The sequence below is a fragment of the Scyliorhinus canicula genome, chromosome 8 (genome assembly GCF_902713615.1).
Source record: "Scyliorhinus canicula chromosome 8, sScyCan1.1, whole genome shotgun sequence".
Taxonomy (NCBI): Eukaryota; Metazoa; Chordata; class Chondrichthyes; order Carcharhiniformes; family Scyliorhinidae; genus Scyliorhinus; species Scyliorhinus canicula.
The window spans coordinates 98,492,294-98,517,115 of record NC_052153.1 but is presented as its reverse complement, the minus strand read 5'-3'; the positions used below and the strand labels follow the sequence as shown (position 1 = coordinate 98,517,115).

Sequence of the window (24,822 nt, the reverse complement as noted above, 5' to 3'; positions counted from 1 at the left end):
CTGAACCAGGCAGAGAGAGCAGTAGCTTTCTTCTCCCGAACTCTCTCCGCTTCAGAACTTCGACAGAACTTTCCGTTTGCTATCCCATGCCCCGATATGACCTCCCATACAGTCATCAGAGCCTTGCACAGTATCTTCACCCTGTTCGGCTTCCCCAGCTACGTCCACAGCGACAGGGGTTTGTCCTTCATGAGCGACGAGCTGCATCAGTACCTGCTCGACAAGGGCATCGCCTCGAGCAGGACTACCAGCTATAACCCCAGGGGGAACGGGCAGGAGGAGAGGGAGAATGCGACAGTCTGGAAGACCGTCCTACTGATCCTCCAGTCCAGGAATCTCCCGACCTCCCACTGGCAGGAAGTCCTCTCTGACGCGCTCCATGCAATTAGGTCCCTCCTGTGTACGGCCACTAATCAGACCCCTCACAAGCGATTATTTGTTTTCCCTAGGGGCACTACCACGGGGGCTTCACTCCCATCTTGGTTGAGGACACCGGGCCCGGTTCTCCTCCAGAAGCACGTCCGGCCACAAAAAACGGACCCACTAGTAGAAAGGGTGCTACTGCTACACTCGAATCCACACTACGCCTTTATAGAACACCCCGACGGCCGTCAGGACACCGTTTCCCTCCGAGACCTGGTGCCTGCAAGATCCACCACCACCGCCGAGGTACCCCTCACACTACACCGCTCCCGACCCCCCAGGCCCTGCGCCCCCACGCCTACAGGTTTCCTGTGCCCCCCTTCATCCGTCGCATTGGTCAGGAATGAAGCTCTGAATGAACCACCCCCGGAGTTCACCCTCAGATCCACACCGCCCGCCAGCACACAGCCATCCGAAGCAGCTCCAACCCCAGTGCTCCGCCGATCCCAGCGGACGACTCGGCCACCGGACCGGCTCAATCTGTAGACCCGTCACCCCCGCCGGAATTAATTTTTTTTACAGGGGGTGAATGTGGTGAATGTATAATGCCCTCAGTTCTTCTGGTCGCAGGCAGGCTCAGTTAATCATAGAATTTACAGTGCAGAAGGAGGCCACTCGGCCCATCGAGTCTGCACCAGCTGTTGGAAAGAGCACCCTACCCGAGGTCAACATCTCCACCCTATCCCCATAACCCAGTAACCCCACCCAACACTGACGGCAATTTTGGACACTAAGGGCAATTTATCATGGCCAATCCACCTAACCTGCACATCTTTGGACTGTGGGAGGAAACAGGAGCACCCGGAGGAAACCCACGCACACACGGGGAGAACGTGCAGACTCCACACAGACAGTGACCCAAGGCGGAATCGAACCTGGGACCCTGGAGCTGTGAAGCAATTATGCTATCCACAATGCTACTGTGCTGCCCTAGTTGTAAGTCTATTAAAGCCACAGTTCACTTCCTCCCGTGTCTCGAGTGAATTGATGGTCACATCACTCCACTCTCTTGGAATCATAGAATCCTGCAGCACAAAAGGAAGGCATACCCAAATCTTGGTCATTTATCCCTGTACTGCAGAATGTGGGAGCTTGTGGACAATAAGACTGGCCTGAGTGAACACGTCTACAGGCTATGTTTCCATCTAAAATCTCTCCGGCTCACAATTACAGCAAGCTGAGGTCTGAGTTGGAGAGACTCTGACATATAAGGAGGAGAATATTTTATGGGCAGTTTTATCCAGCATACAGTCACATCCCTGAGGAAAACACAGGTTCAGAAACAAAATGGTGCAATTGATAAGGAGCTGGATAGTAGGGATTCATGAGAGGTAGTGAAGGAGGTCCACGGACACTAGTCCTGCCCAACAGGTGTGATGTACTTGGGAGAAAGAGTGCAGGGAGGACAGTCGAAGAGACTCCTGGCTGGGGCAAACATGCTCCACATTTCGGGAGGAGTCAGAAAGCCACATAGACCTCTCCCTCTGGGACAGACCTGCCAACCTGTCCCTGGGAAAGATACAACAGATAGAACACAAGTCAGAGCACAAGGCACAGAATCACTGAATTTGTAACGGCACAGACGGAGGCCATTTGGCCTATTGCGCCTGCACCAGTCTATCAGGAAGCGCTGTAATTTAATTTTTCTTTATACACACGCAATGTGTACATATATGGCACACACACAGGGGTATGCATCCAACAATTTGGAATCACTGCTCCTCTTGTTTGTATTTAGATTGCTAAACCGTTTCTATTCAAATATGTTTAAGCAGCTGGTACACTAAATTTCTCATATATATACCTGATGCAAAACTACTAGTAATGTGAAGAAGTAAATGCTTCATTCCTTTTTAGAAATGCATCTTGGCAACATTTAAAGGAATTAGACTGATTTTTGTTATTTTCATGGGCGTTTAGTCAGTGTGGGAACAAATCAATCACTGCTCTAATGTAAACTGCTGACATAATATCCCATCAGAAATATTTTTTTACATTGATATTTAATGGATTATAAATATATTGTATGTGGTTTTGCAAATGTACCTAATTATCTTTTTATAAACACAGCACATCATTTAATAATGATCAATAAACCATGTCTGGCTCCCCGAATGCAAATTAAATATACAGGGCAGTATTTAATCATGCACTGGTTTGTACTCCCTTATGCAAATAACCTGGCATTTGCAAGGCAGCTATGAGCATTCTTAATATTTAATAAGGAAGACTGAACAGTCGGCAACTCATCAAAAAAACAAGGAAAATTAAGCAAGATTAATCCTCTGGACCAATGAGAGCAGTTAATCAGTGTCATTAAAAGTGCACCTCTTCCTGAAGAAAATAAATGTGTTTATATTTATCTTTCTGAAGAATATTATCTTGACGGAGAACAGGGTTATGTGCATCAGCACTCCTCCTGTCAACCTTAATTTCTTTTGACAGTTTCAGATCAATTTTTCAATTGCAATTCTGCCAAAAAGAACCCTTTGCACAAGTTAGATTTTAAAATCTTATTCATGATATTACACCATAATCAAGTAGATTAACAAAAAAATTCAATGTTGAAATGTTCCAATGGATCATTTTACTGCCCCAGAGTGTTTATGAACCATCTAAACCAGAAAAGCCCTAAGTTTAATTTCTGATCTCTGCTGAGTTACCTCAGCCGGGATTTTGCAGGGCTCTCACCCTCCTGTCAGGGTATTATAATATGCTTCTCATTCACTGAGCACAGAAGAGATTTGAGCTAATCTTTCTTTAACATAGGTTTATTCAAAAAACCCAGAGAATTCAAGCACAGAGTCCCTTTTCCTCCCCACCACGGTTGGAAACTGGTTTGCATATAATGCCTATTAAGAATAATGCCTGAAGCTTTCACCAATTAGTAATTGATGCTCTTGCTCACAACGAGAGCATGCATTTCGTTGTGCCAGGATTGCAACATTAAAAACGGCGAACTAGCCATGCACTCCCATCAATTCCACGAGGTGACCCAACAGAATCAACAGCATGGAGGTCACGAGTGGGGGATAGTGGGATCAGAGGCAAGAGCAGTTGAATGGATTTCAATGGCCATCCCCCTGCTCGATGCCAGGCCGATCGGGCACAAAGTGCCTGATTACAAGGTACCCTCCCCAAAGGCCACTGGCAAACTCAATAGGATTCATTGGCAGCCTTCCAAAGTTGCCGGACAGACATGCGATTCTATTTCATCCCTGAGTCACCACTCAACTGCAGGATATTGGATGTAAATTGGCTCATTAATCAGAGGAAGTTTTCATATCATCGGGAGGCTGACAAAAGGCGCTGATGTCATCCAAGGCCTCAAAATGGTTGTGCTCGAACCCAAGGGCACTCACGGTCTCGAGAAGGCACAGGTGTGTGGTGGCCTCATGTCTGAGCAGACTCCTGCTCGGACGGAATTCCACATTGGCCCCAAGCCCCAAAGCCTCCTTCAGGAACCGTTGCTCCACAATCCTAGCCACGTCGCGGAAATACCCTCCGTGCCTTTTTGCACTGGCTGCTGCACACCTTTCACCTCCTTGCCCTCGCCTGTTTCCAGACACTCTTTGGCATGCCTCGTTGCCGTCTTGCCTCAGATGTCCCCACTGGGGGTCCCTCTACGGAAGCTTCCTCCCCTCAATCTTGGGGACCTGGGGTGGAGCTTCAAGCACTCAGCAGTACCCTGCAATCACGGTTTGCATTGGTTCATGGACTTGCAAAGACCTTGCCAATATTTGCTGTCTTGTGGTGTCTGTGAACCATGTGTACGTTGAATTTTCTAGGCTGCACTACCTTTTTGGTTTTCTTTTACTGAAGTTTTGTTTGCACTTCAATCCCACGCTTCTGATCTATGGGCACCCAGAGGGCTGGGGAAGGCGGAGGACCTCCTTGAGAGCCTGCTCCTGGGCCTAGCAAAACTTGCCATCAATAGGTCCAGGCAGCGGGTGACTGAGGGGGTTGTCCAGCTGGACTGTCTGCACCTCTTCCAAGGCCGGGTTCACAGCCGGGTATTCCTGGAGAGAAAGCATGTGGTGTCCAGGAGCACCCTCAAAGCTTTCCGTGTCTGGTGGGTGCCACAGGTGTTGGATTGCTTTATCGATCTCTCTTGATATGATTTGATGTTGTGTATGTTTCCATTGCTCTTTGTTATTTTTGGGCAGTGCCCTTACCAGGAGCACTTTTAATTTGTCCCTGACTTTGTTCCTGTTATTTTATTAAGTTGATTAACACTAAAAGGGCCTTTCCCATAATTAAATGTACCAGGCTGCTGCATTAACGGTTTCTCCGTTAATAAACACAAAGTGCTGAAAATGCTTAGCAGGGTTTGATGCAGCATTTGTGGAGAAAGAAGCAAAGTTGGTGTTATCGGTCAATGGCCTTTCATCAGAGCTGGAAAAGGTTTGAAAATGTAACAAGTTTGGAATCCCATCCCTTTCCATATTTCTGAACTTGCTTAAAATCTTTTGCATCTCTGGCTTTTCCCAGTTCTAATGGGTACTCTTCAGCCTGGAACATTGGCGGGATTCTCTCAGCCCGGGGCCGGGCCGGAGAATCCCCGGAACCGCTGCTGCCCCGACGCCGGCACACGAGCCCCTCATCTCTGTGATCCTTTTCTGCTCTACAAGCCAGTGACATATTTACACACCTGGCTGATTTGAATTGTTCCACCACTGGTGGCTGAGCTATCAGTTGCCTCACTCCAAATCTCTCTCTTTGGCCAAGCTTTTGGTCACTTGATCCAATGGCCAGAATTCTCCAGTCGTCGCAATTCACTTTTCCTGCCGGCAGCCCATCCATGCCCACCGGGTTCTCAGTGATGTCAGATGGTTATATTGGGAATTCTCATGGCAAATGAAGGGAAAATAGAATCCTGCCACCAGCGACCGGCGCGTCGTTGGGAAACATATGGCTGGGGAACTGGAGTATCGCACCCAATATCTCTTCATGTTGTTCAGTGTCAGATTTTGTTTTTTAATGCTGCTGGGATATTCGATTCTGTTAAAGGTGCTAAATAAATATAAGTTGTTATTGTTGACCTGCCTGGGATAGACAGAGGTCCAACTCCAATAAAGGTACTATGAAACGTGGCAGTCAATGTCAGAGCCTGGTGTTTCCAACTCCAGAGCTATTTCCAAGGCTGGTGTCAAGGCGAGTCTCCTGGACAAAGTGTGCTTAGAGAGGTTATGAGTTGGAGATAAGAATAAAGTTAGAGAAAGGTACGAGATCAGGAATTGGGCACAGAGGGACAGGGCACAGACAACGAACCAGACAATCTAAAACTGAGCGACAAAGAAGTTCATGAATGACTTGCTATGTTTTTGGAAGTGAGGCTGGAGAAGACATTGAAGGCGACAGTTGGTTGTAGATTCTCCAAAATAGTTCTAGAATAGGTGTGGGCAGGGCCAGCGAATCACGCGCACATGTTTTGGGGTTGCGAAAAATTGGGAAGATTCTGGACGGGAGTGTTCGCAGTCTTAGCCAGGATGGTGGAGGAGGAGGTGGACCCGGACCCTCAGTGATATTTGGGGTCTCAGAGAAGCCGGAACTCATGGAGAGGAGGAAGGCCGATGTCTTGGCCTTTGCCTTTCTGATTGCACGGCGACGAATTTTGCTGGAGTGGCAGTCGGCATCGCCACCCGGGGTGGCGGCTTAGTTGTGTGACCTGTACGACTTCCTGCGATTAGAGAAGTTAAGGTATGAGTTAAGGGGTTCTTCAGGGAGGTTTAAGGAAAGCTGGGGGATGTTTGTGACCGTGTTTGAGGGGCTATTCGCTGAGGGGGAGGCGGGGTGAAAAAGGGGAAAAATCTGTACAGACTGTATAGTTGATTGTTGGAAAGCATGTTTCCCAGGATGTTTGTTCGCTGTAACCGGTTTTGATTCATGTTTGTCATAAAATACATTTTTAAAAAACAATAATCCTAGAATAAGGGTGATGAGAGTGAGGCTTGATAGAGCTTGATGTAATCCGTTACTGGTGACAGATAGTTAAATCTCCAGGTTGACTAGATAAACATTTGATGTACCGTAGTCAATGTAAGGTCAAAACCCAAACAGTTGGCAGTAAATGAGTTTGAGGAATGTTTCCTGAGGGACAGATGAGTAAGGAATTAGTGTGGAGGCAGGAAATGAGCAGAAAATAATGTGCTATAATTGAGTGTCAGGAAGGGTGTTGTGCAGCAGAGAATACATTCCTGCTGGTTTAGCATCATGTGATGTGTAGTGATATCAGCAGAGTGCTTACAGGGGCTATGGGCAGATCACCATCTGTGATTGTATGAGCAACACCCTTAATAAACCTCTCACCATGGTTTAAAAGAATCCAGAGAGTGGGCACTTCCAAACCTTTCTCTTTGTGGCAACAAAGAAATATAACAAAGGGGAAAAGCCAGACAAAAGGGACTCGAGGGGGTGGGGGTGGAAATGAGAGAAGCACAGGAAGGTAGAAGTAATGGACTTGGGCTGAATGACGTTCAGAGAAATATACATGTAAATGAAGGCCACAAATTTAAAAATAACTGTTGGACTGTATATCTTTTGATTGCTCAAAAAATGCGTTCTTGCTGGATCAAGTCTTCCTTTGTAAAGATGTATCTGAGGAGGTTGTTTAGATTTCCTACTGTAACGCTGGTCAAAAATGAGTGGAGATTTTGGAGAAATAGCAAAATTAGAATTTTTACCAAACATTGTTTAATGTAATTCTTAACTTTGACAAAACATTGTTCTATATAGCACTAGCCAAGGATCAGTAAGTTTTGGTGAAGAAATGTCCATTGAAATATAAAGCTTCTGCTTTATGCTAACAATCATGTCTTCTGCCAGTGAGAGACTGATTTTAGAAATTTGACAGATCGCTGTAACAGTTGTGTTTAGAAAGCATTTTTGTAATGCAACTTAAATAGTCACCACAATAACATGATCTGCAGTGTTCCATTTCATGATTATGTCGTCTTTTTTTTTCTGCAAAGTAGACCCAGGTGCAATATCTTTCATTGCATGTTTTGGGCAGGAGTTTGTGAGAAAGCAGATAATTTCCCAGATACCCACTGATGCACGATCAATTACATAAAGACGAGAGTTGAATGCAATCGAGGCTTTAATACACTATGATGTGTGGCCTCCTGCAGCAGCTGGCGAAATGGCTGCTGTACGAGGAGCACACATATTTATACTCTGCCTACTGGACGGAGCCAGCAGGCAGGGAACTACCCCGTACCTGTAGTACAGGGCCTTACCACAAATCACCTAATATATACATCAGTGGTGACTACCACATTCACCCCGTGTTAAAATTGACTCCGGCGGGGGTGGTGGAGACTATATACAAGTACATGTTTTAAAATACAGAGAGAAAAAAAATTTGAGTCCAGCGGGGTGGAGGAGAACTATATACAAGTACATGTTTTAGGAGTCCCGATCAAGTTTCAGGTTCAGTCGTTCCGGAGCCTTGATCTGCCGCTGGGAGCGCCGCAGTGTTGGCGGTGATTCCAGTGTCGGTCTGGTCCTCGGTGACTTGGGGAGCATGCCGAAATCCTCGTCATCCTCGGGCGTGGGCAGGGGGAGGACGGATTCTCCTGGGGCGGGAGTTGTGGCTGGGTGCGCCGGGGAAGAGGAGGGTGGCGCCGGGCCGGAGGGATACATGTGTGTGAAACCTGCTGGTGCCAGGTCCCTGTGGGAGACAGTATCTTGGCGGTCGTCAGGGTATGCTACGTAGGCATACTGTGGGTTGGTGTGGAGTAGCTGTACCCTTTCAACCAACGGGTCTGCCTTGTGGAGTCGTATGTGCTTACGGAGGAGTACGGGTCCTGGAGCTGCAAGCCAAGTTGGGAGCGACACCCCGGAGGTGGACTTCCTGTCAGTCCACCTGTGTGCTGGCACATATACCTCGGGATAGGGTATCGGGGGGCTCGTTGAGCTTACCGGGGCGATACAAGTTGTAGGTGGAGAGCTCGATCATTTTTGATCTTGCCCCGCTGCGTGTTGTTAAATAGGAAAGCTACCGACCGTTGGTCAGTGAGGAGAGTGAATCTCCTGCCGGCCAGGTAATGCCTCCAATGCCGCACAGCTTCAACGATGGCTTGGGCCTCTTTTTTGACGGACAAGTGCCGAATTGCGGAGGCATGAAGGGTTTGTGAAAAGAATGCCGCGGGCCTGCCTGCCTGGTTGAGGGTGGCGGCTAGAGCGACGTCTGATGCGTCACTCTCAACTTGAAATGGTAACGTCTCGTTGACTGCGTGCATCGCGGCCTTGGCGATGTCGGCCTTAAAACGGTTGAAGGCCTGGTGAGCCTCGGCCGTTTGGGGAAAAAGAGTGGATTGGATGAGTGGGCGGGCCTTGTCCGCATAATTTGGGACTCACTGGGCGTAGTAAGAAAAGAACCCCAGGCAACGTTTGAGGGCCTTGGGACAGTGGGGGAGGGGGAGTTCCATAAGGGGGCGCATGCGGTCAGGATCGGGCCCCAGAACTCCGTTCTGGACTACGTAGCCGATGGCTAAGCGGTTCGTGCTGAACACACACTTCTCCTTGTTGTAAGTTAGGCTGAGGAGAGTGGCAGTGCGGAGAAATTTGGCAAGGTTGGCATCATGATCCTACTGATCGTGGCTGCTGACGGTGACATTGTCAAGGTACGGGAAGGTGGCCTGCAGCCCATACCGGTCGACCATTCAGTCCATTTCCTGTTGGAAAACCGAGACCCCGTTGGTGACGCCGAAGAGAACACTGAGAAAGTGATAGAGGCGGCCATCTGCCTCAAAGGCAGTGTATGGACGGTCCGCCTTACAGATGGGGAGCTGGTGGTAGGCGGATTTTAGGTCCACAGTTGAGAAAACCCAGTACTGTGCAATCTGATTGACCATATCAGATATGCGTGGGAGGAGGTACACGTCGAGCTGCGTATACCTATTGATGGTCTAGCTGTAGTCCACGACCATTCTGTGTTTCTCCCCAGTTTTCACCACTACCACTTGGGCTCTCCAAGGCTGTTGCTGGCCTCGATGATGCCTTCCTGAAGCAGTCGCTGGACTTCGGACCTGATGAAGGTCCTGTCCTGGGCACTGTACCGTCTGCTCCTGGTGGCAATGGGTTTGCAATCTGGGGTTAAGTTTGCAAATCGGGAAGATGGGTTGACCTTTAGGGTCGCCAGGCAGCACACAGTAAGGGGTGGTAGGGGCCTGCCGAATTTCAATGTTAGACTCTGGAGTTTGCACTGGAAATCCACGCCGAGCAGTAAGGCAGCGCAGAGGCTGGGGAGGACGTAGAGGCGGAAGCCGGTAAACTCCATGCCCTAGACAGTGAGAGTGGCTATGCAGTACCCCGGATCGCCATGGAGTGGGACCCGGAGGCCAGGGAGATTCTCTGATTGGCGGGGTGTACTGTGAGGGAGCAGCGCCTTACCGTATCGGGATGAATGAAGCTCTCAGTGCTCCCGGAGTCCAGCAGACAGGGGATCTCGTGCCCATCGATTTTCACATTTGTAGAGGCGGTTGCTAGATTGTGAGAGCGAGACTGGTCAATCGTGACTGAGGCGGGACGCGGATGGTCGTCGATGGTGGCAGGCGATGGGGTGCCCGGGGGGCATGGGTCCTGGTACGATGGCAGCACCCACGGGCCGCACGTGGTGGGGGTTGAACAAGATGGCAGCGTCCCCGGGCCGAGGAGGGGAAGATGGCAGCGGCCACTGGCCATACGATGGGGGGGGGGGGGGTCGAAACAATAGCGGCGACTGAGCGGGCCTGGCACACCGCAGCGAAGTGCCCCTTCTTGCCACAGGCCTTACAAAGGGCGCTCCGGGCCGGGCAGCGTTGTCGGGTGTCTTTTGGCTGCCCACAGAAGTAACATCTGGGGCTCCCAGGGTTGGTTGGCAGGCTTGTGGCACAGGTGTGGGGTTGGCTGAGTGGGGTCCCCGATGGGGCGGCCGTCTGCGGAATCCATGATGCGTAGGAGGGGGCCGCACACCGGGGGTGTAGGTCTGGATCTTGCGCGAGGCGATTGTCAGTGAGAGCGCAAGCTTTTTGGTTGCTGCAAAGTCGAGCGTGGCCCCTTCTAAAAGGCGCTGGTGGATGTAATCTGACCCTATCCCCATAACAAAAGCATCCCTCATAAGCAAGTTCGAGTGTTCCATGGCCGTGATGGCCTAACAGTCACAGTCTCTAACTAGGGGAATTAGAGCACGCTAGAAATCTTCGACTGACTCACCAGGGAGTTGACTACGAGAGGAGAGGATGTGTCTGGCGTAAAGCGTGTTAGTCCGCTAAGCGTAGTTTTCTTTCAGTAGCGCCATGGCGTCGTTGTAGATCGGCGCGTCCTGGATAAGCGGAAAGACGTTGGAGCTCAGCCGCATGTAGAGGATCTGAATATTCTGAGCTTCCGGAATTGGGTCTGGTGCAGACTTAATGTAAGCTTTGAAGTAGGCTAGCCAATGTTCAAAGTCCTTTTTGGCATTGCCTGATTGCAGATCCAGCTGCAGGCGATCCGGCTTGATGCGGAGGTCCACCTTCTGAAAACTTTAGTGTATTAAATTGATGCACGATCAATTACACAAAGATGAGAGTTGAATGCAATCGAGGCTTTAATACTCTAAGATGTGTGGCCTCTTACAGCAGCTGGCAAAATGGCTGCTGTGCGTGGAGCACACATATTTATACTCCGCCTACTGGCCCATACCTGTAGTACAGGGACTTACCACAAATCACCTAATATATACCACACCCCCAAGCTAAATTGTCCATTTAGCAGCAGATCAGAGGCAAGTCACATTCAGATGGAGTGGGTGATTTTGCACATATCCCAAACAATGCTGCAATAAATATCTGATCATTCTGCAACTGGCCAGAATCCTGATTTTGACCATTTTAATGATCTCTGCTGCCTTTGAAAGAAGTATTTTTAAGGATTAGGAGTAGATAGCAGAAACCAATCAGTCAAGGCAGCAGAATGAATGCAAGTGACAAATAACTTTAGTACTTTTAGCAGGACAAAGAGCAGAGACAAATCTATCTTTCCAGGTTCATTAAAAATCCAGAAACAGAAAGTTACATCTTTTTATTTTGTTAACTACTGTGAAATAAAGAAGCTTATGAACCAACCAGAGGATATCTCGCTCAAACACCAACAACAATCTGCAATTATACAGCACCTTTAATGTAGGAAACTATCCAGAAACACTCAGTCAATGTTTGACTGATTATGCTTTGACACTGAGTCAAAGGGAAGAAATGGGAATAGCTATTGACCGTATTTAATGGAAGAAGAGGCTCAAGCTGCCACAGCTCCTATTTCTCTTATGCCTTTTATATTAGGAGGAACAACTAAAATCTTGGTCAAAGAGATATATTAAGGAGGGCCCTAAAGGAGACTGGTGAAAGGTACAGAGGTCTGGGGAGGTAATCAGAGCAGTGGGCCTTGATGGCTGAGAGTATATCCACCAATGGGGAAGGGAAGGGGGTAGGGATTGCACAGGCGTTGAAAGGACAGAATCTTCTCAGAATGCTGTGGAACTGAGATCGGGACAGGAGAGGCCATGAAATGATATGAACCTGAGGATGACAAACTGATAATTATTAATTTGAGCAATTGGTAGACTGAGAGCCAACATAAGTCAGCAAACACAACAGGTACTGGTGACTGAGACTTGGTGCATGCTAGCACATGGACAGCAGAGTTTTCGATGAGGTCAGGTTTCTGTAGACATATTTAAGATAAAGAGATACAGACCATATCACAGGGGAAGTTCAGAGTTACACTCTTTTCTTAAAATGTGTTTTATTCCAAATTTATACAAATGGTCACAAAACATAAACAGCCCGGGGAGCATACTCGGCAAAACGTTCACCTTCACCACTTGAATGCTCCCTGCCAGAGTCAGATGCAGCTTGTTCCATCTCTTCAGATCTTCCCTGACTTCCTCCCCCAGCTTTGTTAGATCCCACTCTCTCACTACCTGAATCCCCAGATATTTAAACCTGCCTCTCGCTACCTTGAATGGTAACCTCTTTCAATTGAGTCGCCGACCCAGCTCGTTCACCGGGAACACTTCACTCTTCCCTACATTTAATTTATATCCCTTTACGAAGCCTGTTAGGCCCTCCGCGGCTCCCGGGACACAACCTTCCAGCCTTCCCGCCAACAACTTAGCCAACACTTTTACATCGGTATTTAACAGCGATATGGGCCGGTACTTTTTTTTAAAATTTAGATTACCCAATTATTTTTTTTTCAATTAAGGAGCAATTAAACATGGTAAATCCACCTAATCTGCAGAACTTTAGGTTGTGGGGGTGAAACCAAAGCAGACACGGGGAGAATGTGCAAACTCCACACGGATAGTGACCCAGGGCTGGGATCGAACCCGGTTGCTCAGTGCCTTAGGCAGCAGTGCTAACCACTGTGCCACCACACCGCCCAAATTGGCCCTGTACGATCCAGATTCGTACGATCCAGATTCGAACAATGTGATTGTTGCCTGCATCTCTGGTAGCTCCCCCTTCTCCAACGCCTCATTAAATGCCTCCAAGAGATGCGGTGCCAGGTCCGTCTCAAGCTCCTAATAAAATTCCGCTGGGAGCTATCAGGCCCCGGGGCCTTTCCCGACTTCATCCCCCTTATACGGTCCAATACCTCCCTCAGCCCCAAAGGTTCCTCTAACGTCTGCCTCTTCTCTTCCTCCAACTGTGGCAACTCCAGCCTATTGAAAAAACACCACATGTCCCCTTCTTCATCCCAAGTGTCCACCCAGTACAATTCCTTATAGTGTTCCCTAAACATCTCATAATCCTCCCCGGCTCCGTCACCACCTCCCCTATCTCTGTCCATATCCTCAATATTTCCCTGGACACGGCCTGCCTCCATAGTTGATGTGCTAACATTCGACTCGCCTTCTACCCGTACTCGTACTGCACCCCCCTTGCCCTACCCCGGCCTCTATTCCCATCCCGATCTAAACCGAAGGCCTTTGACAAGGTCCCTCATGGTAGACTGGTACAAAAGGTGAAGTCACACGGGATCAGGGGTGAGCTGGCAAGGTGGATACAGAACTGGCTAGGTCATAGAAGGCAGAGAGTAGCAATGGAAGGGTGCTTTTCTGACTGGAGTGCTGTGACTAGTGGCGTTCCTCAGGGATCAGTGCTGGGACCTTTGCTGTTTGTCGTATATAAAAATGATTTGGAGGAAAATGTAACTGGTCTGATTAGTAAGTTTGCAGACGACACAAAGGTTGGTGGAATTGCGGATAGCGATGAGGACTGTCAGAGGATACAGCAGGATTTAGATCATTTGGAGGCTTGGGCAGAGAAATGGCAGATAGAGTTTAATCCGGACAAATGTGAGGTAATGCATTTTGGAAGGTCTAATGTCGGTAGGGAATATACAGTGAATGGTAGAACCCTCAAGAGTATTGAAAGTCAGAGAGATCTAGGTGTACAGGTCCACAGGTCACTGAAAGGGGCAACACAAGTGGAGAGAAGGGAGTCAAGAAGGCATACGGCATGCTTGCCTTCATTGACCGAGGCATTGAGTATAAAAATTGGCAAGTCATGTTGCAGCTGTATAGAACCTTAGTTAGGCCACACTTGGAGTATAGTGTTCAATTCTGGTTGCCACACTACCAGAAGGATGTGGAGGCTTTAGAGAGGGTGCAGAAGAGATTTACCAGGATGTTGCCTGGTATGGAGGGCAATTGCTATGAGGAGCGGTTGAATAAACTTGGTTTCTTCTCACTGGATTGGATTGGATTGGATTGGATTTGTTTATTGTCACGTGTACCGAGGTACAGTGAAAAGTATTTTTCTGCAAGCAGCTCAACAGATCATTCAGTACATTGGAAGAAAGGGAATTGAACAGAATTCAAGAAAGTACATGAGAATACATAATAGGGCTACACAATATATACAATGTAACTACATAAGCATTGGCATCGGATGAAGCAGACAGGGTGTAGTATTAATGAGGACAGTCCATAAAAGGGTCGTTTAGGAGTCTGGTGACAGTGGGGAAGAAGCTGTTTTTGAATGACGGAGGTTGAGGGGCAACCTGATAGACGTCTACAAAATTATGAGGGGCATAGACAGAGTGGATAGTCAGAGGCTTTTCCCCAGGGTAGAGGGGTCAATTACTAGGGGGCATAAGTTTAAGGTGCGAGGGGCAAGGTTTAGAGGAGATGCACGAGGCAAGTCTTTTTACACAGAGGGTAGTGGGTGCCTGGAACTCGCTGCCGGAGGAGGTGGTGGAAGCAGGGACGATAGTGACATTTAAGGGGCATCTGGACAAATACATGACTAGGATGGGAATAGAGGGATACCCAGGAAGTGTAGAAGATTTTAGTTTAGATGGGCAGCATGGTCGGCACCAGCTTGGAGGGCCAAAGGGCCTGTTCCTGTGCTATACTTTTCTTTGTTCTTTGAATCTCCAGCCAGTGGGATGCATGGTCCAAAATTACTGTCCCCGCGTATTCTGCCCCCTCCACCCTACCAACACCACCCGGCTCACCACAAAAAAGTCAATTCTTGAATACATCCTATAAACATGTGAGTAAAAGGAGTACTCCCTTCCCCCGGGGTTCTTAAAGTGCCACGGGTCCACCATACCCATTGTTTCCATGAACCTTCCCAGCTTCTTTGCCATTCGCATCCTACCCATTGACCTGGGGCTCGACCTATCTCCTCTCGGCAGTAGAACACAATTGAAATCTCCTCCCATGATCAACTGGCTGCGTGTCTAAGTCCGGGATCACTGCCAGCAACCACCTCATAAAACCTACATCATCCCAATTTGGAGCGTATACATTCACCAACACCACCAGCGTCCCCTCCAATACCCCGCTCACCATCACATATCTCCCACCCAGATCCCTCACTTCCTTCGCACTCACAAACCCCGTTTTCTTGCTCATCTGGATGGCCACCAACCATGACTTGAGTCAAACACCGAGTGGAATACCTGACCCACCCATCAACCTAACCTGGTTCTTCACACGGTGGTGCGTCTCCTGCAGAAAGACCACCTCCGCCTTTAAACTCCTGAAATTCCCAAAAACCTGAGATCTTTTCACCGGTCCATTGAGCCCTCGCACATTCCATGTTATAAACCTTACCAGGGGATTGCGCTCCCATTCCCCTCTACCGTCAGATTTACACTCCTTAGTCCACTATTGTATTACCAGATAGATACAGAGCAGTGGGAATGAACTTCTGTAAGAAGGCAGGTAACAGGACAAATCAAAAGAAGCAACAGGCCTCACTGAACCTGAATCGTTCCATACGGCAGATCTCAACTTGTAGCAATATGGATTGAAACTCTCTACAGTAATACGTGACAAAGTGGCTTTTCATATTATATCATTTCATTCTCAGGTTATTTAGTCATTTGCACTGTTCATTTTATGAAGCAATAGTTCAAGCAGCATGAACACACATCTGATAAATCTGTCACATAAACAGAAAAGCAACAACATAAAAAGCCTTATGCAAAGTTCAAAGTACACAATTTAGATTTGCACAGCAAAGACAAACATGAGGTAAATGAGACCCAGCACTGCAAAAGAGAAAATTTAAATTGAAAATGCTGGAAATCCAGAGCAGGTTAGTCAGCATCTGCAATGAGAAAAGACAGGCTATTATTCAGCACTGTACTTCTCATCAGAACTTAAAAATCAATAGTGAGAAAAACAGATAAAAGGGATGGAAGAAGTGGAGGAGAGGATCAATAGATCAATAGGTAATGCAATCACAGAATAGAAATGAATGGGTTGATGACCTGTGAATGAGGGGAATTTTAAATTTCCCTGCCCAGTAGAACGTGGGAGGGTGGAGTATTTAAAATAGAATGGTGGGGCAAGGTTTTTCCCACTGAGGCAGGTAGTTCAAGCCGGGGAATCTCCCAACATGTCAATCGTGTCTCATTGAAAAGGACTTCTGCCCACCATATATTTGCTTCAGGGAGGCCAGGATGGAATGGAGTCAGGCCTGCCATTTCCAGAAGCAGTATAGAGGCAGCCACAGAGGCAGGAAAGGTTAGAAGGCCAACCTCAATTAAATTCAAACTCAGCCCCCACTGGGATAAGCAGTTTTGGAGCTTTTGAAACTCAAGTCAAACTTTCATAATTACAACCTTTGGGAAATGTCAACAATGAAGTCTCGTAAAACTGCAGGAACAGATCCTCACCGATTTTTCGAAGCTACTCCAGATGGTCTGTCAATCAATACACTCCAAAAGCAGAGTCCTTTTTTTTTACTCCAACTGAAAGTTTACTTACATTTTGAAGCGGCTGAGGTTTTAAATAACTTTAGATCATGACACTTAAAATGACCTTTCACTTTTCACGAGTGATTAAGCCTCCTCCATAAATTTGTGACTCCCACACTGTGGATAAGACCCTTGGAACAACGAAAAGTGTATGTCTTTGAACGCAACACAAGATTCATACCCTACCCCTTTTCCCTTGTCGGCACAATAAGATCTGCCGGAACGGGAATGAGACTTCCAGATCTGGGTCACGTCAACCATTTTTCCTCAAAAATTCAGCCTGAGGAGCTTCCCACTAGCTTCCTGCCCGCACCCGGCCAAGTGTTATTTTAAACTGTAGACAGTAAGTACACCAGCCCAAAGCCATGGAGGGACGATGAGGGTGTTGGCAGACTAAAATGTTAATCTTGAGTTTGAGTGGAGAAGCGGTGATGGCTTCTTCCCCACCGGGCCAAATCAGCCAGAAGCTGGATGGAGAGCTAGAGGAAGACCAGCAGGTTAAGTTACTTTCAAATATGTTTCAACTTCCTTGTGGGCCAGGTGGAACATTCACTGCCGGGTAGTGGATTCATTTGGAAGCCAATAGGTAATAAGTGAATGAAGTCCAGCAGTTAAAAATCTCACTTGGTTCCCGGCTTTCACATACGTCACTGGCTTTGGGTCCCTCGTGCACCAACCCTATTAAAGTCAAACCATAAAAATATTTGAGAACAGAAAATGTGGGTGGAATCTGTAGTGATCTCTGTATATTAATATACAGGATCAATGTATGTAAATGTAGTACAGTCAATTCAACACTAGATGTCTCACTATCAGATGGTACAAGAAAGACTTTCCCACTCTTTCTGAGAGAGTGTGCTTCAGGAGAGTGAACAGACAAGACATAGAAGAGAGAGAGAAGTTATAAGTTATTTAATTATTACATTATATAGTCAGTTATCTTTACTGTATTTTATTTAATTTACCATTTGAGTACTAAGTACAAAGGACTCACAAATATTATTTATATTACTCATTCAATTAAGTCATCTTTAAAAGGAGACTATTGTTTATTTCATCAATTCAGCTGGTTCAAAGGGTAATATATATATAACATAATCTTACCATATTTTTTCATGTTAGGCTTAAACTGAAAACTGCCATGTGGCTCTCCAGCTGCACAGACCAGTTCTCACTCCAGACCTTGAGCCTCTCTGGGCATCGTTTGCACCATCAGTCTGGCGGGACAGGGCCTGAGATAGAAGGCAAGGCCAGCTCCACAGAGATCAGGACATCATCTTTAAAGGTCACTCCGATCAGAACTGAAGATCAACTCCACCCCCCAACCCCAAACTCCCCCCCAACCATGGAGGTATTGCTGTCAATACTCCCACACCCGCAATCTCACACAATCATCAGGAGCTGCACCCTGACCCCACCACAGAGGTATTCCCCCCCCTTACTGCCACTCTCCTTCGTGCCTGCAAGTTCCCCCCTCACTGCCCACTTTCCCATGTGACTGGAACTTTCCCACTCACCGAGCCTGCAAGTTCCTCCATCTATGGCCTTTGCGTTCACCCCCCCCCCCCCCCCCCCTCCTCACCAGACATAACTGAAACGATGTGGCTCCTGGGGGTCAGCCCCGGCACTGCTCTGCGGCACAGGTTGACACTGCAGGGTTGGTACTACCAACATGGCCATGTCCCATCCAGTCAGTGCCAACCAGTGCCATGGGGACGTGCCAGGGGACAGTACCAGTGAACTGCCTGGATATGTTCCTCTCCTCCTGGGGCCTATAATTACTCATGCGCCCTCAAGGGGATCCCCTTAACTGATTCCCACCTTCAAATAGCTGTTGTGAATCTCACCATCGTGACATTGTGTCGGTGAGGGCTGAAGATTCAGTGAGGGGAGAATCATGTGCCGGGGTGGTTGGGTAATTACATTGAAATGGATTAAAAAATATTAAAACAAGGTTCTCGCTCTGTGTGGGCATGAACCTTGTGACATCACTGGCGACAGGTGTGGAAAATCAGGAAGCACGATTTCACCGGAGAGTTTCCGGATTCTCTCCGGATTTCACACCTGCATCAGCAATCCTGCCCACGACTATTGCGATCGAAAATTATCCCCCACGATATTCTATGAGAGAGGACCACACAAACCAGAAATTAGTTAGTGAAATTTAAACTTAAAATGCAAACAACCATAGGTTCAGATGCTATAAGAACCAAGGGTTCTGATGAGAAAATAAAACTTAAACTCTCATGTAAAATGACAAAAGAATAAAGAAATTTGTTTTCCATATTGCAAACATTTTCTTTGAAGAGCGCATTTTTTTCTTTATTGATGCCCAGTACACAGTTTACTGCGATACTATTTGAAGCAGTTTTAAATCATGTGCTAAGGCTTATCTTTGTAATTGTAAAAACCCATGTGGGAGGGAATATTAATTGAAATGGTATACAGTAGCCAGTGCATGAATCTTTCTTATTTTAAAAAATAGATTTCCAATGCAGATTTCTAGAAATACTAAAAGTTGGTCCTGTACTGATAATTAATTTTTAACATGCTAAGGGCTAAAGATCGGATTATCCTGCTTTTTGGGCTTGGGGCTCGTGATCGTGAACTGCCTGTGCTAATTCCTGGGGATGTGCCAGTAATAAATTTGGTGCTGGAAGTGCAACTAGTTCTAGAGTACAAATCTTCAGCGCTACAGCTGAAATGTTGTGGGACCCATATCCTCTGCTGAATCCAGTATTTTCAGCCTTTTTCCTTGATATCACAGGGAGTGAAACAACTGGCAGCAGGCTGGATTCTGTGATGCTTGGGCCTCAGGAGGAGATCATCCACTCTGCACTTCTGGCTGAAGATGGCTGTAAAGGTTTTGTGTTGGATTAGATTGGATTTGTTTATTGCCATGTGTACCGAGGTACAGTGAAAAGTATTTTTCTGCGAGCAGCTCAACAGATCATTAGTACATGGGAAGAAAGGGGAATAAAAGAAAATACATAATAGGGCTACACAAGGTATACAATGTAACTACATCAGCACCGGCATCGGATGAAGCATGCAGGGGTGTAGTGTTAATGAGGCCAGACCATAAGAGGGTCATTTAGGAGTCTGGTAACAGCGGGGAAGGAGCTGTTTTTGAGTCTGTTTGTGCGTGTTCTCAGACTTCTGTATCTCCTGCCCGATGGAAGAAGTTGGAAGAGTGAGTAAGCCGCGTGGGAGGGGTCTTTGATTATGCTGCCCACTTTCCCCAGGCAGCAGGAGGTGTAGATGGAGTCAATGGAATGGGAGGCAGGTTTGTGTGATGGACTGGGCTATGTTCACAACTCTCTGAAGTTTCTTGCGATCCTGGGTCGAGCAGTTGCCATACCAGACTGTGCTGCAGCCCGATAGGATGCTTTCTATAGTGCATCTGTAAAAGTTGGTTAGAGTTAATGTGGACATGCCGAATTTCCTTAGTTTTGTGAGGAAGTATAGGCACCGTTATGCTTTCTTGGTGGTAGCGTCGACGTGGGTGGACCAGGACAGATTTTTGGAGATGTGCACCCCTAGGAATTTGAAACTGATAACCATCTCCACCTCGGCCCCATTGATGCTGACAGGGGTGTGTGCAGTACTTTGCTTCCTGAAGTCCATGACCAGCTCTTTAGTTTTGCTGGCATTGAGGGAGAGATTGTTGCTGCACCACTCCACTAGGTTCTCTATCTCCCTCCTGTATTCGGACTCGTCGTTATTCGAGATCCGGCCCACTATGGTCGTATCGTCAGCAAACTTGTAGATGGAGTTGGAACCAAGTTTTGCCACGCAGTCGTGTGTGTACAGGGAGAAGAGTAGGGGGCTAAGTACGCAGCCTTGCGGGGCACCGGTATTGAGGACTATTGTGGAGGAGGTGTTGTTGGTCATTCTTACTGATTGTGGTCTGTGGGTCAGAAAGTTGAGGATCCAGTTGCAGAGTGGGGAGCCAAGTCCTTGGTTTTGGAGCTTTGACATGAGCTTGGCTGGGATTATGGTGTTGAAGGCAGAGCTCTAGTCAATAAACAGGAGTCTGGTGTAGGAGTCCTTGTTGTCGAGATGCCCAAAGGATGGATGTAGGGCCAGGGAAATGACGTCTGCTGTGGACCGGTTGCGGTGACATGCAAATTGCTGCGGGTCAAGGCATTCTGGGAGTATAGAAGTCATGCACTTCATGGCCAACCTCTCGAGAAGCACTTAATTACGACTGAAGTCACGGCCACCGGACGGTAGTCATTGAGGCGCGTTCCCTGTTTCTTCTTTGGCACCAGTATGAGGTAGTCTTCTTGAAGCAGGTGGGGACCTCGGAGTGGAGATTAAAGATTAAAGATGTCCACGAACACCTCTGCCAACTGGTCCGCGCAGGTTCTGACTGCACGACCAGGGATCCCGTCCAGGCCCGTCGCCTTCCAAGGGTTCACTTTCAGGATGGCCGATCTGACTTCGGAAGCTGTGATGGTGGGTATGGGTGAGTTATGGGCTGCTGGGGCACTCGGCAGCGGATTGTTGGTTACCTGCTCGAACCGAGCATAGAGTTCATCGGGGAGGGGTGCGCTGCTGCTGGAGATACTGCTTGGCTTCGCTTTGTAGCCCGTTTTGTTGTTTAGTCCTTGCCACAACCGCCGAGGGTCTGTCTGTGACTCTAGCTTGGTTTGATATTCTTTCTTGGAATCTCGGATGGCTTTGCGGAGGTCGTACCTGGATTTCTTGTATAGGTGAGGGTCGTCCGACTTGAACGCCTCAGATCTGTCCTTCAGTAGGGAGTCAATCTCGCGATTGAGCCATGGTTTCTGGTTGGGGAGTGTACGTACAGCTTTCTTTGGCACGCAGTCGCCCACACATTTGCTGATGAAGTCTGTGACGGTGGTGGCATACTCATTTAAGTTGGTCGCTGAGTTCTTAAATATGGAGCAGTCCGCTGTCTCCAAGCAGTCACATCAGAGCTCTTCCTCAGACCAGCACTGCACGACCTTCTCCCGCTTGAGTTTCTGCTTGTATTCTGGGAGAAGGAGCACCGTCTTATGGTCTGATTTTCAAAAGTGCGGTCGGGGTATGGTACGGTAGGCGCCCTTGATTTTTGAGTAGCAGTGGTCAAGAGTGTTGTCGCCCCTGGTGGGACAGGAGATGTGCTGGTGAAATTTTGGCAGTACGCTCGAGGTTAGCCTTGGGGTTGGTTTTTACGTTGTCTTTAGCATTCAAGTTCTGGGGTCCACCATCATTGAGGATGGGGTTGTTTCTGGAACCTTCCTCGGTTATTAAAGATGTCCACACCATTCACAACTGGATATGGCTGATCAGATCCATTTTTTGGTTTTGGGATCGCTTAACACTGTCTATAACATGCTGCTTCTAATGATTAGTGTACATTTAGTCCTGTATTATAGTACTACTAGGTTGCCAGTTCAACTTTAGGTATACCTGACATATTTGTGACCGCGTGCTCCTCATATGCTTTTCCACACTGCTCCTTGAGCCAGGGAGGGCTCCAAATTTGATAGTAATGGTAGAGTGAGGCGCATGCTGGGCTGTGAGGTTACAGATTGTGATTAATTCAAATTCTGCTGCTAATGACGGCCTAAAGCATCTCGTGGATGCCTGGTTTTGTACTGTTAAGTCATTTCTGAATCTATCCTCACTAGTATGGTGGTAGTCCATACAATATGGAAGAGGGATGAAGCTGGACCTTCATCTTTATCAATACTGTGTGATGGTTGACGGGGGACCTGATTGAGGTCTACAAAATTATGAGAGGTATGGACAGGGTGGATAGCAACAAGCTTTTTCCAAGAGTGGGGGTGTCAGTTACAAGGGGTCACGATTTCAAGGTTAGAGGGGGAAAGTTTAAAGGAGATGTGCATGGAAAGTTTTTTACGCAGAGGGTGGTGGGTGCCTGGAACGCTTTACCAGCGGAGGTGGTAGAGGAGGGCACGATAGCATCATTTAAGAGGCATCTAGACAGGTATATGAACGGGCGGGAACAGAGGGAAGTAGACCTTGGAAAATAGGAGACAGGTTTGGATAAAGGATCTGGATCAGCGCAGGCTGGTAGGGCCGAAGGGCCTGTTCCTGTACTGTAATTTTCTTTGTTCTTTGTTCTTTGTTTCCCCTGCCAATACCATCAAGGACAGATGCACCTGCAACAGGAATACTGGTGAGAACATGGTTAACTATTTTCCCCCCTCATGTTGTTGGTTCTCTCACCAGCTGCCATACATCTGGTCTGCCAGCAATGCCCTTCAGGATTTGGCCAACTCAGTGCTACTGATGGACATTGCAGTCCCCCACCCAGTGTACATTCTGTGTTCTTGGTGCCTTCTGTGCTTATTCGAAGCTGTGTTTGACATGGAGGAACACTTTTTCATCAGAACTCCCATATTTTACTTTGAGAATGGTGGCCAAGTTTGAAAATATCCACGGCTCCAATTTAGAGCGTGTGTCAGCAATGGGGAGTGATTAGCGGGGTGGAGCGAGGAACTTAAATGTCCATGACTCGGGGATCACCCCCGTTTGTGTGGAGATATCCGAGTGTCAGCTGGTGTCCGGTGGGTATTGCGGCAGGCGTTCGGGGTGAGTGAGACCCGGCTCTTGAGGGGGAGGTGAGGCCGCTCCATCCCCACGGTTGGGAGGTCTCCCTCTTGTGGGTATTTTGATCAAATTCCTGGGGCACCTGTGCCCGAGGCTTGGTGTGTTGCCCCCTGCTCCCCACCGCACCCATCCCGTCCCCATCCCCCGTCCCCAGCACGGCTCCTCTCAGTGATTTATCTGAGGGAATGAGGCCTGTGCGGACCTGACAGTTAATCTGCTGAGATATGCACCCCCCCCCCCCCCCCCCCCCCCCGCCCCCACAACCACCACCACCGCCCCCTCCTCGAGAGCCTCTGGTTAACAGCCTACAAAGAAGAAACTTAACCCGGGAACAAAGCAGTATAAATATGATTTCTTGAGGTATGGTTTTATCCTTTATGAGGACCTACATGTGCAAGGTTGGATTTTTCATTTCTGTGAAGATGAAGACGTCACAAAGGAACTGCCTGGAGTCTGCACCTGATATGCTCATTGTCCTCTCCTCCTTTACACTTGGTTCATGTGAGATCACGAGGACCAAGCCAGGCACGCCTTTTGCATTAAAGGTAAGCAAACGTGGCATGGTCGCAAAGGTTGGATGGCTGGTGTGTGTCCTGATGGTCGGCTGGTTGGTAAAAGTGGGTCCTGTGAAAAAAAGTTTGGAAAACACTGCTGTAGGCTGCCATTTCTGACCCCAGTTTAATTAAGATTTTTAACTGTGAAACGCTAAAGTAGTACAGCTGTCTTGATACATGAAACAAACTTCCATTAAAATAGGCAAACTATCTTGTGGAGTTTGCATCCGATGGGTGACTTAAGCTGGTATCCAACAAGAAAGGTTTGATGGCCCTTTGGCTCCACATACAATTTGAGCAGAGCATTTTGGACTTGCCCACACAGCTCTGAAGCAGTTGCTTGCATTCCGTCCAACAAACATTGCAAAATCAGATTTTCCACACCTGTGCGCTTGTAAACAAAGATGAAGAGCTGGCTGAATGCGGAGACCAACATTACACTGGAGCTCTCCAGTTGGAGCCAGTCATTACCTCATTGGTGTCTCAAAAACAGAGCCGTTCTTCCCCTTAATTCTGATTAGTTTTTTTTGTAGTGGTAAACAAGAGTGGGTGGAGTAGTCCATGGGGTCTTTTGTGGCAAATGTTTTGCCCCACCTTAGTAGCATTAAGGATTACACCATCAGGTGTAGCTTCAACAACATCTATTTCATAATAGTGTCGGGTCATGTTTAGGAACCAGGTCTAGAAAATAACTGGCCCTTACAAGCTTCACTACTGAACTACTTCGAGTTCAGTGTCAGTATGAAAGTAAAACTGCTGTACACTGCACTAAACCAGCCATGTCAATCAGAGAGTGGAATGGAGTACGTTAACTCCACCAGGAAGCCTTGCTTTGCTTCATTCTGGTATCGGGGTCAATTGTAACACTGGATTCATGCTGCCTTTACACTTCATCTGCAATGTTAAGCAAAGCCTTCTCACAAATACAAATGGATTGAAGAGTCCAGAATCAGAAAGAGATTATAAACTACAATGACTGGCTCAGGTTTTTCCTATGGTTTAACAATAAAAATAGTTT

The 24,822-nt window shown here is 47.6% G+C and overlaps 1 protein-coding gene across 4 annotated transcripts in view; it reads left to right on the top strand.

The window, feature by feature from the left end:
• The window catches only part of LOC119970409 (GRAM domain-containing protein 2B), a 165,374-nt gene that overhangs the window by 59,724 nt on the left and 80,828 nt on the right, over nt 1–24,822 (top strand). Inside the window, exons 1-2 of one of the 4 annotated variants that reach the window (XM_038804983.1) lie at nt 19,499–19,525; nt 22,794–22,816. The exons of the other annotated variants lie outside the window; for them this stretch is intronic. Of the exons in view, the coding sequence (XP_038660911.1) occupies nt 19,514–19,525; nt 22,794–22,816 (35 nt within the window). The 5' untranslated portion in view covers nt 19,499–19,513. Of the gene's footprint in view, nt 1–19,498; nt 19,526–22,793; nt 22,817–24,822 lie in introns of those variants that run through there. 4 annotated transcript variants of the gene reach the window in all.